This window comes from Hirundo rustica, chromosome 4 (genome assembly GCF_015227805.2).
Source record: "Hirundo rustica isolate bHirRus1 chromosome 4, bHirRus1.pri.v3, whole genome shotgun sequence".
Lineage (NCBI taxonomy): Eukaryota > Metazoa > Chordata > Aves > Passeriformes > Hirundinidae > Hirundo > Hirundo rustica.
The window spans coordinates 67,036,390-67,052,401 of NC_053453.1; the positions used below are offsets into that span (position 1 = coordinate 67,036,390).

General features: G+C 44.4%; 1 protein-coding gene and 1 long non-coding RNA gene across 11 annotated transcripts in view; one reads left to right on the forward strand and one right to left on the reverse strand.

Moving 5' to 3' along the window:
• ITPR2 (inositol 1,4,5-trisphosphate receptor type 2) overlaps window positions 1-16,012 on the forward strand; it is a 244,528-nt gene that overhangs the window by 198,331 nt on the left and 30,185 nt on the right. For all 10 annotated transcript variants that reach the window (XM_040061446.2, XM_058420145.1, XM_058420144.1 and 7 more), the window contains 6 exons: window positions 1,010-1,202; window positions 4,221-4,346; window positions 7,770-7,945; window positions 9,258-9,422; window positions 11,492-11,687; window positions 13,770-13,862. In XM_040061446.2, coding sequence (XP_039917380.1) covers window positions 1,010-1,202; window positions 4,221-4,346; window positions 7,770-7,945; window positions 9,258-9,422; window positions 11,492-11,687; window positions 13,770-13,862 — 949 coding nt within the window. The remainder of the gene's footprint in view (window positions 1-1,009; window positions 1,203-4,220; window positions 4,347-7,769; window positions 7,946-9,257; window positions 9,423-11,491; window positions 11,688-13,769; window positions 13,863-16,012) is intronic.
• On the reverse strand, window positions 1,045-7,874 carry LOC120751509 (uncharacterized). The gene is made up of 3 exons (XR_005700459.2): window positions 7,571-7,874; window positions 6,281-6,493; window positions 1,045-1,165 (listed from the first exon to the last, which is right to left on the reverse strand). It is a non-coding gene; the product is annotated as an uncharacterized LOC120751509 (long non-coding RNA).

Consider the following 16,012-nt stretch of genomic DNA (forward strand, 5'->3'; position numbering starts at 1 on the left):
TCTTAATGTATTTTAATACTTTGGGTGCTGCTGAGATCTCTCTTAGCAATTATCAGCCAGTTTATCTGGGTAGCTTGTAAATTTAAGCAATAAACAAGCACTGTGGTCAACTTTTATGTGGCCAATAGCTTCTTCTGGAAAAGTAAAATCCAACCCAGCATTGCTGCTACAGAAAACAGATAATTGCTTGTCTTTGAAAGCAGTGCTAGACCTGTTTGGTATTTCAGATATTATCTCCCCTGTATTAATGTATCTCATTTGTTTGATTTGAAATTCAAATAGTGGTGTTTTTTTATTTTCACCAGTGGTTGTACGGAGGCGTGGTTGTAGGAGTCAAAAAGGGTTTTCTACCCATTTCTGTATTTTTAGTAATGCAGAGTCAACAATCAGAATGGGGAAGCAATTTTTTGGTGGCAGTCTGGTGAGATGAAATAAAATCTAGCTTGCTCAACAGTAACATGGTAGGTGCTGAAATGCAAACAACTGAAAACCTTGGGTTTTGGATAAAGACTGACAAGATATAGGTGCTGCCTGAGTAACAAGGTGCTATTTCTGCACGTTCACCTTTACAACTTATCCCATCATAGAAACAGAGTCAAGATGAGAAAAGCATTTTGTAATCAGAGCAGAAAGCCCCTGAACTTCTCCACTTTTTACTGGGAGAGATTTGTTTCAATTTACTGACAAATTGGAGCATTCTGTATTACAGCATTTTTCATATTTGGGGAAGTTTGAACCTAGGTTTTTCTTGAGACTTCTATTTGCCACCTTATTCAGGCAGGCTTTTGAAAATAAAAACAGCTTTACTCTGTTTTGGGACTGATTGTTCCAACTTTATTGTAATGTTCAAATAATTAATGCATTATTTTATTTGTATTGTTATTTTTAATAATGCAAACAATACAAATTGTTTTATTTGTAAATAAAAAGGGAGCTGTGAACAAGAAAAGATATGACAAAATGATTGGATAGTCACTGACTCTGACAAAAATGTGCATTTTGTTTACAGATTGTTCGCCACGATAGAACAATGGAAAAGATTGTCTTTCCTGTCCCCAATATTTGTGAATTCCTCACTCGGGAATCCAAAAGTCGGGTGTTCAATACAACAGAGAGAGATGAACAAGGGAGCAAAGTCAATGACTTTTTCCAGCAGACTGAGGATCTGTACAACGAGATGAAATGGCAAAAGAAAATTAGGAGTAAGTACTGTAATTTTAAAAAAAATAGCTTCATTATGCTAAAACCTTGCTTTTAAACCTTCAAATACTTTCATTTTAATGATACACTTTTCTCTGTTCACTCTGACACTACAACAGGCAAAACTGTTCTGGGCTTGAGAATGTAGGTCAGCTGAGACACTTGCATGCCACCATAAAAGAAGTGTAATATGGAACAGTTATTAATGTGTTCAAGATGATGATTTGGACTCCAAAAGTTAAATTGAGGGATGGAAGGACTGCGTGTAGTTCTACTAATCTTGATAGCATTGCACCTAATTAAGCCAAAGCCCCTAATATTTAGCAAAAACATGTGTAGCTGCATATTTGAGGTTTGTAGATTCCTGAAAGGCCATTAAAAGACTCGTAAACGTCAGTCACTTAAAAACATCCCTCACCAGAACCTCAGCTGCTTTAAATGTGCCCAGCTTCCATGGAGTCAGTCCCCCCCTGCCAGTCCACATCAGCCTGGCACGACTGGGCAGCAGGGTGTCCCAACTGGCCCATACTGGTGCCTGTCCCGTGGTGCTGGGGAGGCACATGTGTGACCTTGAGCTGCTTGGTCACAATCATGGGGGACACCAAGAGGAGGGGCAGGAGACCCCCACCAGGTACCCTGAATGTCTTTAGCTCCCTGGTGGGCAGTACAGCTGCTGGCCCTTGGCAGGAATGGGGCTGTTGCCAATGTCCCCAGATCAGGGGGCTCCTTTCAGCTCAGCCACTGTCAACTCTGCCCTCGGCTTTTGGAGCAGAAAGGTGTATTTCATGTATCATAGAATCACAGAATGGTTTGGGTTGGGAGGGACCTTAAAGATCATCCAGTTCCACCCCGCCCTGCCATAGGCAGGGACACCTTCCACTAGCCCACGTTGCTCAGAGCCCCATGCAACCATGAACACTGCCAGGGATAGGGCAGCCACAGCTTCTCTGGGCAACCTGTGCCAGGGCCTCAGCACCCTCACAGGGAACAATTTCTTCCTCATATTCAATCTAAACCTGCCCTTAGTCTGAAGCCATTCCCCCTTGTCCTGTCACTCCAGGCCCTTGTCAAGAGTCTCTCTCCATCTTTCCTGAAGGCTCCCTTCAGGCACTGGAAGGCTGCAATTAGGTCACTCCAAAACCTTCTCTTCTCCAGGCTGAACATACATAAAAATGCCTAAAAGCGATCACTTCATTCACTGCTAAAATGAAGATGCTCTTGGAGTGTCACACATCATCTGCTCACAGCAATTGATCAGGAAGGAAAGAAAGAATAGGGTCTAGACCAGCAGGATAGTCAGAGCAATGTGGGAGCATTCTGAATGTGATGGAAACATGGACGTTATTTATGGGTGCAATTTTGCAAAAATTTGCAGTTTTTTTATGTCAGGCTTTTATTTTCAGCAGCAGCAAGTCTTCAGCATGAACCCTATCAAGCCAAGTGTGCTTCTCTTGGTGGCACCGTAAAAACTTAGTAGCGACAAACTGACCATAATAGAAGTTGAAAAAGACATGATTCCAGAATCTGCAGGGTATTTGGGAATAAAAGTAAATGTATTGTTGAAAAATTACTTCAGTAAAAAAAAAAAAAAAATCATATCTCGGGGCTTTGCATTAGAAACACAAATAAAAGAGCCAATCCAACAATCAGATAGACCTGAACTGCCTAATACTATAAACAAAAATAATTGATTTATTTTTATTCAGAACAGAAATTTCTCAATTCCTTTCATCAGTGGAATAGCCCACAAGTCTCTGTGTTGGGTTTTTTTATTATTTGAAAAGATAATACAGGTTGAAGCTGGGTTATTTCTTCAGCCAAGTGTCTGTTAGCATGAAGTCTGTGCTGCTTAAATTGACAGAAGTCATTTTTGCAGTGGCTCCAAATGCTTAAATCTCAGCAGTCAGCAGCACAAGGTTATCACAGTGAAATCTGAATATTTACCTAGTTGCTATTAAAGACTCTTTAGACTAAAGCCTGGGACAGTCCTATGCAGTTGAAAGATTCTGCTGTTTATAAAAACTTAGCTGGGTGCTCTGCATACTTGCGGGAAGTTTTCAGTAGTTTAAAATCTATTTAATAGGGATGCATCATGTTTGAAACCTCTCTGACCAGAGATGTTTTCACACTATTGCACATAGGATCCTGTTTCAAATGTTCATTTAAGTGTATTTTGGTGCATATTAATACGTATGAAGTGCTTGCCTGAGTCTTAGCACCCTCTGATCTTGTTCCTGGCCTTCCTGCTGAACGATGTATGTGACTCTGGACACAAATTCAACCCTGTTTTGCACTGTTTCCCTTTTTAGTCTTTTCTAGCTAGGCTGTAGGTTCTTTGGGATAGACTGTTACGGTGTGTTTGTACAGCACTTCACATATGGAGACCATGGCTTGAGTCCTTTTAAGCAGGAGTACAGAGCTGTTTGTCAGCAGGTGACCATGGCTTCCGAGCATCAGACAGGAAATAGTCAGCTTTTGTAGAAACAAAACCCAGGCAGACCAAATTTTGCCTGCTTCCCAAACAGAACAAAATGGTTTTAGCTTGACAGAGGCAGGGAAAATACTGCAGTTCTGAAACCATGCCTATTCCAGCGTTCTTTGCCTATGTCATTGGTGTACTTGGTCCAAACAGGTCATCTGGCTGATACATTCTGGGTGTTCTGGTTGACTGGCATTCAGAGTGCTAAAATCTGTTTATTTGCTTGATTTTATGTCCCCATGCACAGAGGCTGCAGACTCAGATGCAGCTGAAAAGACTCCCTTGCAAAATATCCAGGCCTAAAATCTTACCAGAGGCAAAACTCCGGCATATAATAAACTGTATTGTGATCTTTGGATAAAAAGCTCTGCTTGCAACTTTGTTTTATGGCAAACCTATGTTTAATATTTGCCTATTTCAGTTAATTTTAAAGATCTACATATTTTCTACATTAATCTGTATTTAATTCCCTTGGGGCTCTTGGTGATTGTGTTTCTGCTTGCTTTCAATTTATTGATTGCTGCTTTTCTCCCCTTTCTAGATAATCCAGCCCTGTTTTGGTTCTCCAGACACATCTCTCTCTGGGGGAGCATTTCCTTCAACCTCGCTGTATTCATCAATTTAGCAGTTGCTCTATTTTACCCTTTTGGAGATGATGGAGATGAAGGCAAGTAGAGTTTGGTCTCATTTTTTGTTTTCATTTTAGGTGATTTCATTTCTAAAGTAACAAATGCATTTTCAGGTGCAGTCATATCTGGAAGCCATTTAGTGTCTCCTAAGTAGGTACCAGATGTTGTCTGAAATGTAGTTGTTGATCTGTGTGTCACGTGGCCCACACAATGCAGAGTAGAATGAACAGAGAGCATAAGCTGGAGATTATCTAGATGATCTCAGCTAATTTTTTTATATTGCCATATTGCAGTGTCCTACTGCACACATTTAGCTGCAGCTTCTGAACTGAAGGAGGATTCCTGGCAGCAGAGGGACAGAGATTCCTTAAGCCTGACCAAACTGAATGACTTGCAGTCTTGAAAACATATGGAAGAGAATTGTTTGAAAACTAGCTTGCTGGCTTTTGACTATGTTGTTTATTGGGATAAAAGGACATAACTGTTGCAGAGGATAAATGAATTATGTAAAAATACTCTTAAAACTTACGATTCCGTCTCTGCTTCACCCCATGTCACAGGAAATATTTAATGAAATTTCTTCTTTGCTATAAATGCAGCAGACCATCAGGAGGCCTCTTTGAAGCCCAAAGCTTAATTGGGATAAAGGAGACTAAATAGTTCAGAATACTGGTAATGGGAGCAGAGCCATTCACCTCTGGGCCTTTGATTGGTGGCCAGTCAGTAATGTGACTGAAAGTCACCTCTGTCTGATGGCATGTGAAGCGGGCTGGTGGAGGCAGTCCAGCTTCTAGTAGATACATGTGCTTTTCACAAACACCACAGCTGGCACTGGCAAACATTCCTGCTGGCTGGCGGAACAGAAGGGTGCCAGATTAAAATATACTGGCGTGGGGACCTCGCTGCCCTGGCAGCCCACGGGGTGGTCTCTGCAGCTCCACAGCCTCCTGGAGTGAGGCAGAGTTTGCAGGGCTGGAGAAGGGAAGCATCTTGTCCACAGTGCTTTGTAAACTGGGGAGTCACTCAGAGCATGTTAGAGCTCACAGAGGGTGAGAGGAGAAGTAAAGGGTTAAAAATAGACCTTTTTAAGCTACTAAATTGTAGCTAATCTATACTCGTGGAAATCCTCTAGTCTGCAATCAATAGGTATTAATACTTATTCTGAACTGCAGATTTATATGGCATTAGTTTTAGTGGCCCCAGTAATCCAGTGATAGCGTATTTCAGGATTCCAGCTCCTGGTGCTTGTAAAGCCAAAGCAACTCCTGAGCAGTAAGGAATAGGTGGGGCCCAATTGGATTAGAAGGTCATGAGGCAGGCTCCTTACTTCCAGCCTCCCTCTCCACCAAAGCCTGATCCATCAGCTGGAGTTTGTCTCCCATTTTTCCCCTTCACCCTGTGTAAATCCACCTCTGTTCACCTGTCTGAGGTGCCTGGGCTGATCTAATCATCCCAAAATTCTGCCTTTTGGTAGGTACTTGCAGTTCTTATGTAATATGGCATAAGCAAAACAGCTCCAGCTGAAGGCTGTTCTTGAAGGGAGCCTTCAGGAAGGAAAGGAGACAAGAGCACGTGGTGACAGGACAAGGGGGGATGGCTTCAAGCTGACAGAGAGCAGGTTTAGTTTAGATATTAGCAAAAAACTCCTCCCTGTGAGGGTGGTGAGGCCCTGGCACAGGTTGCCTGGAGCAGCTGTGGCTGCCCCATCCCTGGCAGTGTCCAAGGCCAGGCTGGATGGGCTCTGAGCAGCCTGGGATAGTGGCAGGTGTCCCTGCCCATGGCAGGGAGAATGGAAATTGATGATCTTTAGGGTTTCTCCCAACCCAACCCATGACTGAGAGGACTCCTTGCCTCCAGGGTGTCTGTCTGCACATGGTACAGCTGTGGGTCCTGCAACATGAAACTGCTGGACCTGCAGTAGGGGAGAAGGAAAACAGGTTTGTGAAAGGACCACAGAGAACTTCGGCCTTACCTTTCAGATGGGCTTGAAAGTAATTTTTTAGGATCCTTTAGAAGTTTCCAAATCTTGTTGGCGAAGAAAGTCTTCTGTCAGAGCTGACCTTCAACCTCCCACCAGGGATAAAACACTCCCGAACTTCGGAAAAGTTCGGATGCCATCTGAATGTTGAGGCTAGGGCCCGGTCTCATTGTTTTCTAATCCCAGTGATGCTGCTCAGCTGTGTATCTGTTGCCAAAGAGATAGCATGATTCCTATTGTGAGTCTGGCTAAATTTTCTATTCCCTTCTCCCCCGTCACTGACCTCTCAGTTCATCCCGTAACAATAGAAGTCAGTGTACAAGTGTGACAGCGCCCTGAGATCTGAATGTGCTTTTTATATCACAGCGCATGGTGTGTTTCCAGGGCTTTAAGCAGAGGGCTGAGGGAAAACAGGGGCATCGCTCGGAGCTCGGGGAGCGCCTGGAGCCGGCATCTCGCAGAGCAGCAGGGACCGGCCGTGCAGGGGCGGCCGCGGGAGCCGAGCGCAGCAGCAGACGCTGCCCGGCCCTGCCCGGGGCTGCTCCCGCTGTGCCCGGTGCCCCGCTGCCCGGCCCTGCCCGGGGCTGCTCCCGCTGTGCCCGGTGCCCCGCTGCCGGGCCCTGCCCGGGGCTGCTCCCGCTGTGCCCGGTGCCCCGCTGCCCGGCCCTGCCCGGGGCTGCTCCCGCTGTGCCCGGTGCCCCGCTGCCCGGCCCTGCCCGGGGCTGCTCCCGCTGTGCCCGGTGCCCCGCTGCCGGGCCCTGCCCGGGGCTGCTCCCGCTGTGCCCGGTGCCCCGCTGCCCGGCCCTGCCCGGGGCTGCTCCCGCTGTGCCCGGTGCCCCGCTGCCCGGCCCTGCCCGGGGCTGCTCCCGCTGTGCCCGGTGCCCCGCTGCCCGGCCCTGCCCGGGGCTGCTCCCGCTGTGCCCGGTGCCCCGCTGCCCGGCCCTGCCCGGGGCTGCTCCCGCTGTGCCCGGTGCCCCGCTGCCCGGCCCTGCCCGGGGCTGCTCCCGCTGTGCCCGGTGCCCCGCTGCCCGGCACAGGCGGAGGCTCCCGCGGAACACCCGCGGCTGGGAACGCGGCGCTGCGGCGCGCTGCCGCTTGCTGTGCTGCCCCCAGGACCGGCTATTTCTGTAGCTGAGCAATCATGGAATCAGACCGGAGGGGCACTAATGATCCCTTGCAGAAGGGAGATGATTAGTGGCTTGCTCCGGGAGAAGGGTAAACTGTTCCATCTCCGAGCGCTCCCTGGATTTTAATGGAAATTTCATTAGCTGCCTGTATTATTACCTGTGCAAAAAAGCAACAATACTGTGAGAATAATAGCTCCTGCTGCAATTAGGGCAAGCCGTGGTCAGCAGTTGCGATGCATGAATCACGCTTTTGTTAGCTCTGCTGGCAAAGGAATTGATCTTTTGGATCCGTTTCTTGGTGAAAAATGGAGTCTCCAAAGATGCCTTTCTCAAATCTCCCTTTCTCCTCTGTACAGGCACGCTCTCGCCGTTGTTTTCCGTGCTCCTCTGGATAGCGGTGGCGTTTTGCACAGCAATGCTGTTTTTCATCTCCAAGCCCGTTGGCATTCGACCCTTTTTGGTGTCTGTTATTCTCAGGTCTATATATACTATAGGGCTCGGTCCTACCTTGATACTCCTTGGTGCTGCTAATGTAAGTACTTCAAAAGCAACCAGAACTTCCCTTTCAGCAGAAGGAAAGATATTAAGGGTCGCCTATTAAAAAACTCCTTTGATTAGAGCTGTGCAAAACCTTCTTTTTCTGGTTCATTGGTTAAGCCAAAAAAATAAATCATTTCAAGTCATCCTGAAACAGCAGTGTCAGCGAAGTGGGAAGCTAAGAAAAAAAGCTGGTTTAGTTTTGTGCATATGCAAATATTTTAAAAACAAAAACAATACAAAATTTAAAGAAATATTGCTGCATAAGGGCAATCAGATCTACAGTTTCTCATGTTTAAAGAATAATTTTCTCTAACAGTGCTCTCAGCACTATTGACACAAATTTGTGAAATGTTTCTGAGACCTTAAATATATTTTCAGGAAGAAAAGAGTTTTCGAAATTAAAAATTCTCTCAGCCCTTTGCCAGATCTCTTAACTTAGACATGAATACGTTTGCATGCTTACTGAGCTTGGTAAGATACACAGTCGTGCTCACAAGTCATCTATTTAAATTTCTGCCTGACTGCTACAGCTCTAATTCACCCCAGCACGAAGTATTGGGCTGTTTGCCACCAGTTCTGTATGTGAGAATTTCACATACTGAAAAATACCCAGACACAGAGTCAAAGGTAAAGGCAAGGAAGCAGCGCTTGCCCACGTCAAATTTGTGAACAAAGGAGTCGTGTTGAGTCCTCATTCCTTGTCCTGGACTGCCAGAGAGATGAGATGAGACCTTTTCCTGTTCACTTCTGCACTGCTGCTCGTGTGCAGGCAAAGCTCGGGAGCCATGGAGAATCTGACGCTGTTGTTTAAATGCTGTGCTTCAAAAATGTCCTCAGTTCTGAGGGGGTTTTTTTAGGGATTTTAAGTTGAAGAACATGATCTGAAGGAAATAGATCTCACCCACCCCCGCACACACTTTCTGTTGTGTTACTATTGTTCTCCCGGTAGTAGCATGCCTAGCTGCTCTTACATAGTCTCGAGTCTAAACTCAAAATTGTTGGGAGTTCACTCCCCAGCTGGATTTTATTGCCTCGTGACATTAACCCTGCCCACCTATTCACTAATGTTATAGGAACAACTCACAGTGTAATGAGGCACAGTGCAGTGTTGGAGAGGAGATGTACTTCCACTCACCCTCATGGGCTCATTCCCAGTGCGCTCTCAGAGCTGGATTTCTTTCACCTCACTCCAGCTATCTAAAGGTTGTGCATTTAGTCAAACCAACCTATCTAGACAGCAACCCAAACAATAAATACCAGCATCTTTCTGATGGCATAAACCTGGCCTTTGTTACCCCCCCCAGCTCTGTAACAAAATCGTGTTCCTGGTGAGCTTTGTTGGGAACCGTGGGACTTTCACCCGGGGCTACAGAGCGGTCATCATGGACATGGCTTTTCTCTACCACGTGGCCTATGTCCTGGTCTGCATGCTGGGCCTCTGCGTGCACGAGTTCTTCTACAGCTTCCTGGTAAGTACGTGCTGCTGTGGAGGGGAAAACTTCGCAAAAATAGAAAATACCGTTACCCGTGCAGCTGTCTTCAATTTCTTCCTGACAATCAAGCCAAATCATGTGTATTTTTAGCATGCTGTTGTGTTGCTGCCCCTTAGGAGCTGCTGTTTTTATTAGAACCTGTTTCTGTTGGGACTTATTTTATCTGCTTTAGAGTTGAAAGGTTTGCTCCTTTCTTCTCAGACGATCATCACCCAGCCCACTCCTTCCCAGCTTCCTCCATATTCCGTGTCCACCGTTCCTGTATCTTCTGTCACTCCTAACATTTCGGGGGCAGTTGTCCAGGGGTGTGTGCATTATACCTGTACCAAAGGATCCCATTCCTCATCCCCAATACACTTTCAACAAATTCCTTGGGAAATGGGCGTGGCATGCCTCTGGTGCAGCAGGAAGATTCATCACTTGAAATATATCCCACTTCATTTTCTTTTTGTTGCCGTTACCCAGATGGAATGCCTTTTAATAACGCGGTACAGGTGCAGCGAAAATGAATCACACAAAATTATGCTAAACACCACTAACTGTTCCCTTCATGCTGAGTAGCAGTAAAAGGTGTTTCACTGCTCCTGTTTGCTAATCCTTTTGCTCTGTAGTGGAACATGTGAAACTTGTAGGGAGACTGGCTAAATTGTGGTCATTTACACGGGTTCACTTTCCTGTTGTATTTTTTTCTCAGCTTCCTGAATAGTGGTGAACTCCCCGCACTTCAAAGATTTGTTAAGCACACTAAAATTTTCAGGGGTTCAGTGCTAACTCAGGTAGAGCTCCTGTTGAATTCAGACTTTCCAGATTTTGACATTAAAGGCTGCTTCAAAGTTTGGGCAGATTTCAAAGGAGCCAAGATTGTGGCTGTAGCTGCAGGACCCTCTTCAAATGGATGTAACTCTCCTGCTTAAAGAAAGGACAAATTATCTGCTGTTCCTTCAATGAGTTAGGTGATCTCTAGCTCAACTTTGCAAAGTGTCAAGCAGCTTAAGAAACATTTTATGTGCTTACTTTTTTTCAGTGACTGCTATTGACCAGTGTCCATGATTCATGGACTTTATCCATGTACCCAGGTTGCTTCCAGGTGTTCACTTAGTAGTGGATGTAGTCTAAGCTCTTACACTTGTTCATAACTGTCTCCCCTCTTTCTTCCTTTTTTCTTAATCCTCTCACAAGGCTGTGGATTTCAGATCTTATAAATTGTGGCTAATACCTTCTTCTGTGGAGCATTTTGATAAATCATAGTGTGTCGCTTTATATCTGTAATCTGAGTGTTTTAAAGTCGAAATACATGCATTATAGATAAGGTCCAAAGTGCTATAGAACATCAAGAAAATTGTAAGAGAAAAAAAGTTACAAGTTCTTGTAAAGCTCCTGTCACATTTAATTGCTGGTTTAGGTTTTTTGACATTTAAAGCAATATTATCTTAATATATTCTTTTCTTCAAAGTTAAATACCAGGAAAGCATATAGTGCAGGGTAGAGAAGTTTTTAGTCTTATACAAACGGTGCCATGAATTTAACTTTTCCTGAAAAGAGGTGGCCCCAGTTCTTGTCCATGTGACATTTACGTGATGCCCTGAGCTCAAAGAAAGCTTGCAAATATGTAATTACTTACATATGTGAGTGCATTTTTGAGTTGCAGCCTGTTCATGTTTGTTAGACGAGAGATAACATGAAAAATTACCTTGTAGATATAGATCCATATTAAGAAGACACTTCTTAAACTTTAATCTAGCCTGGTGTTAAACATGAGGAAACAACAAATGTTGATGGTAGGTGTTGTCCATCTCTGAATCAGCCACAAATATACTTTGTGGCTTTGGCTTTTGCTATAATTAATTTTAAAATTTAAATTTCTATGCTAGATTTTCTCCTCCATAAGCATGCCCAGCTCCCACTGAAATCAATGTGAGTTTATGAAGCTGAGAATGTGGAACATGGCTCGATGCTCGTTGCAATAGTTCAGATTGTTTTCCTATGTAGCATCTATATTTTGCCTCATTTGTATTCATTTTTCCTCTACTCTCTGCCTTCCCCAGCTGTTTGATCTGGTGTACAGGGAGGAGACTTTGCTAAATGTGATAAAAAGTGTTACCCGGAATGGCCGTTCAATTATCCTCACTGCAGTGCTAGCACTCATCCTGGTTTATCTCTTCTCCATCATTGGCTTCCTCTTCCTGAAAGATGACTTCATCATGGAGGTTGACAGGTTGAAAATCAGGACCCCTGCTGCAGGTATTGTTTTTTTATATTAAAATTAGCTTCCAACTTATCCCTCTTTTCTATCTGCCTAACCTAACTTTTTGTCTAAGGACACCAAATTTCTTTATTTGTGCCTGCATGAGAGCATAACTAATTCCAGATACCTTAGAACTCAATTAAGCTCTGTGTAAAATTTGATCTGTATAGGGTTGATTTAGTCTGGGCTTATTTGTTGAAATGCTAAAATCGAACACATTTGATTTATTATTCTTGCTTCACAAACTCATGATAATGTTAAAAAAATAATCTGTACTTCCTAAGCATTTTCCTAAGTGAAAAGCAGCTCGATGTGGATTGTATTGGTTCTCTCCCACCTTAAAAGCAGCTCATAGGAATTTCTGAGTACTGTATGAGGGATGTGAACTTAACACGTTCATTAGCTGTATCCATTTCATTGCTTTTTAAGCTTCACCCAGCAGAAATTTATTACAGAATTCACATTTCTACTCATAGGAGCACCTTTTAAATTCAGTGTGTATTTCATCATCATCATCGTTAGTGTATAATCCTGGCTTCAGTAAAGTCATTGGGAGGTTTGGAACCAGTTTTAAAAAGGCCAGGATTTCAGCTTTCTGGAACGAGAGGCTTGAACAAAGTGAATCGAGAGTTACAGACTTGCTCTGCTAGAAAAGACCCAGGTCTGGTCTCTTGAGAGCTTTGTCTGTGCTGCCAACCAGCCTGCTGGGAGCATGGGCAGGGGAGGAACTGGCTGCAGAGAAACACTTGAGAATAGCTGGTGATTAAATTCCTCGAGGCATGATTTTCCCAAATGCTGAGCTCTTCAGACCTGTACACAAGCACAGAACTGGCAGAACCCAGCTGGGGCTGTGTGCGCTCGGTGTTTGCCAGTCTTTCCCTGAAGTTGTTTTTTCAGGATTTAAAGCTCACAAACAAGGCAAAGGTCATTCAAGACTCATGGGCCTGGTGTACTTCTGCAGCTGGTTCAAAACTATATATATATATATATACAGAAAGAACCTGACAGATTTCTTTAGCGTGCTGTGAATTTTTTTTTTTTTTTTTCCCACTGATCATCCATTGGGGGCTAAATTGGCTTATATTTGACTTGCCATTCATTTTTGGGACAGAACTTAGGGTGTGAAGTCTCACTTTGAAAGGTAGCTGTGACCATATTAATAAAAAAGGCTGCACACAGCTCTGGTCTGATCCAGGGCAGCAGCTCCTGTGTGTTTGTGTTGCTTCTGTTGAGTTCTTGGCAGATTTTTGTGGTGTGGGTATGTTCTTGCTGGCTTCATACGTTGCCATTTCTGATCAAAAACTCATCAAGAAAATATGCTGACTGCATGTTGATGGAACATTATGCTTCCCAGGACAAGTGCTTTAAATTTTTTCTTTATAAAGTAGCAGAAAGAGTAAGTCAAAGTGCATGTTTTCTGCATTACACATACTGTCTTAGCCTGTTATTTTGTTGTATAGCTTTGCCTTCATTTTCTTCTCCTTAAACCTTTTTGTATCTCTTAATTTGAAATGCAGAAAATTGTTGAAGGTGCACGAGAGAAAATTGGTTTGATAAAATCAAGCTGATGTACACATTTACCACTTTGGGAATGTTAAATTAGTGTCTTACACAAACCCATACATATTTACAAATGAGTACCAAACTGTGTTATAATCCTTGAAAACCCTTAAATATTCTACATTCAGGATAACTGAACATCAGCTTGGTGTCCTTCTTGTCAGCCTTTGTGAATAATTTATCTAATGGTTTTAAAAACTGACATTATTTTCATATCTGACAGTTGTTTCTTGCTTTGAATATATTTTGTTCTCACCAGAAGCAGCTGCATTTGATGTAGATTCATTAATTTCAGGAGATGAAATGGGAATAGCTGTGATATACAGTAAATATAAAACTGTAGGTTTTGTTCATTTGTGATTGCTTTGAGCTGTTGAGGCAGATTCTTTGGAGGAGCGAGGGGTTGCTGGTGTAATTTGTTCTGTTTTTTTCTTCTTAACTCTCCAACCCGGTGATTCGCTCCTAGAAAATAATGATTTAAAACTTAACATCAGTGTTGTACCTGTCTTTTTCCACAGGTATTGGTGAAGTTCCCACTACAACCCTGACATCAATGATGGGAGCCTGTGCAAAAGAGAACTGCTCCACGAGCATCCCGGCTCTTAACCCAGGTCGGTACAGAAGTTCCCTCAGACCGACGATCACCCACCGAGGCATCCCTGGAAATGTCCAAGGCCAGGTTGGATGGGGCTTGGAGCAGCCTGGTCTAGTGGAAGGTGTCTCTGCCCATAGCAGAGGGTTGGAATGAGATGATCTTTAAGGTCCCTTCCAACCCAAACCACTCTGTGATTCTCTGATCTGTGTGTTGCTGTTGCAGGGACTTCTGCTGGTGTGAGAAGTGAAATGACTGTTGTGAGTCAGAAGTGCTCAACTTCTGCAAGGCTTGGAGCTTAGTTGGCAGCTCTGCTGTTAATGGGAGTGCTTCCCACACCTGATTTCCAAAAGTACTGGCATTAATTTTGTTATTAAAAGCGCTTGCTGAATCATTGTGCTTGAACGTTCAGGTTGCTTCTTGCCAAGTGACTCAGCTGAGAGAAGCTGCTTGCTGCTTGTCTGCAGCATCCTCACCTGCACACCCTGAGCCGCTGTTAGATCCAGTTGATTCATTTCCATGGCATAGCATATCTGTCAGCAAGCTTTTGTGTATTTTTTCTACATGCATCTGGGCAAAGGCTGGACTGTAGCCAGAAGACCTAAGAACCCAGATCCAGGCCCACGTGCCTGTCTCCCACTCTTTCCATGGGGAAGACACACAGTCTAGCTCAGGCATTCAGTTTGGTTTGATGTGCTGTGGCCTTTGCAGTGGGGGTGTGTGTGCACAGTGGATGGTGTGCAGGCTCAAAATATTTATTGCCACAGTTGCCTGTGGTTGCTGGGGGCTGAAAGTGAGGACATAAATGGTCCCTTCCTGTGTGCCAGTATAATGTTGTTTCATAAGCTTTATTCTTCCACTACTAATTTTTGAGTTTTTAGGATCAAAGCCTTCAGGGAGAGGGCTATAAAAGTAGGCTTTTTCTCCCCAGCTGGTGTGTAAACAGGCCTCATAAACAACATGGGAAGCTGTCTGGCTAGACAGAGAAAACAGTCTAAGAGCTATTGGCAAAGCTGCTACATTCAAAGAGTAATCAATCAGTCAAAGAGATGCAATGTGGCTTTTGCCAAGCTCTTTACATGATAGAAATCTCACATTTCTCATTGTTTGGGTACTGCTTCTTTAAAATCAAACCATAATGAAACAGGGCTGTACAAAACATCTAAGTGCATTCTTACTTAATGTTGAAGATTTATTTATCCGGTACCATTAAAACCCACCAACATTCAGCAAGAACCGTTTTGCTCACCTTAGCCACCTGGTCAAAAGAATTGTTTCTGTCTTTTCCTGGGACGGATTTCCCCTCTGGCAAAAGTGTGAGCGGGGTGGAATGCAAAGGCATGAGGTCACCATCCCTGGAAGTGTTCAAAAGGTGTGAGGATGGGGAACTTGGGATATGGTTTAGTGGAGGACATGGCACAATTAGGTGTGTGGTTGGACTCGGTCTCAGAGGTCTTTTCCAACTTCAGTGGTGCTGTGATTCTATGAAATTTGGGGAGTTTCACATTGCAGCACCAGAGAGGTCCACAGCTGTGTGTGGGAAAGAGAAAATGCTCTCAGTGGCATCTCAGGTCCCAAGTGAGACGTGAATTACGTTGCTTTTCGGATCAGATCACTGCTGATCGTTTTTTCTGCTTCTTCCTTGGGTTTCACTGGTGGAGCCTGTGCTCAGTATTGCTTTTATTGGTGAGGGAGTTCCCCGGGAGCAAGTGTGCTGAGCCCAGAGAGCCTTCCCTCTCTGCAGTCTGCTGCTCACTGCTCCTCTGGGCTATCACCATAAAAATACTTCATCTCATCTGTCTTGGAGTCTCCCTCTCTCCACTCCAAAGACATTTCCATATCACTTCAGTTTGTGCCTGGTGAAGTGCCTAATCACCTAAAGGAACTTCACCTCCTACAGCACACATCTCCTCCTCCTCTGTAGCCCATAAAGACCTGTGCACAGATACGTGCTTGTAAAAGGGGACATTTCCAAAGACTCATTCCCCAGCCAGGCCTGGTCCTGCTCTGTGCAAGTTCTGCTGGATCCACGTGGGCACAGGAGTGTCTCACCTGATGTGCTTGTGTGGCCCAGGGTGGTGTGGGCCATCAGATGAGGAGTTTTGAAGTTAATCTTCCTATCACCCCTCCCCCTGCCCCGTGATTAACAACGTGGGCTGGTCTTAGCGC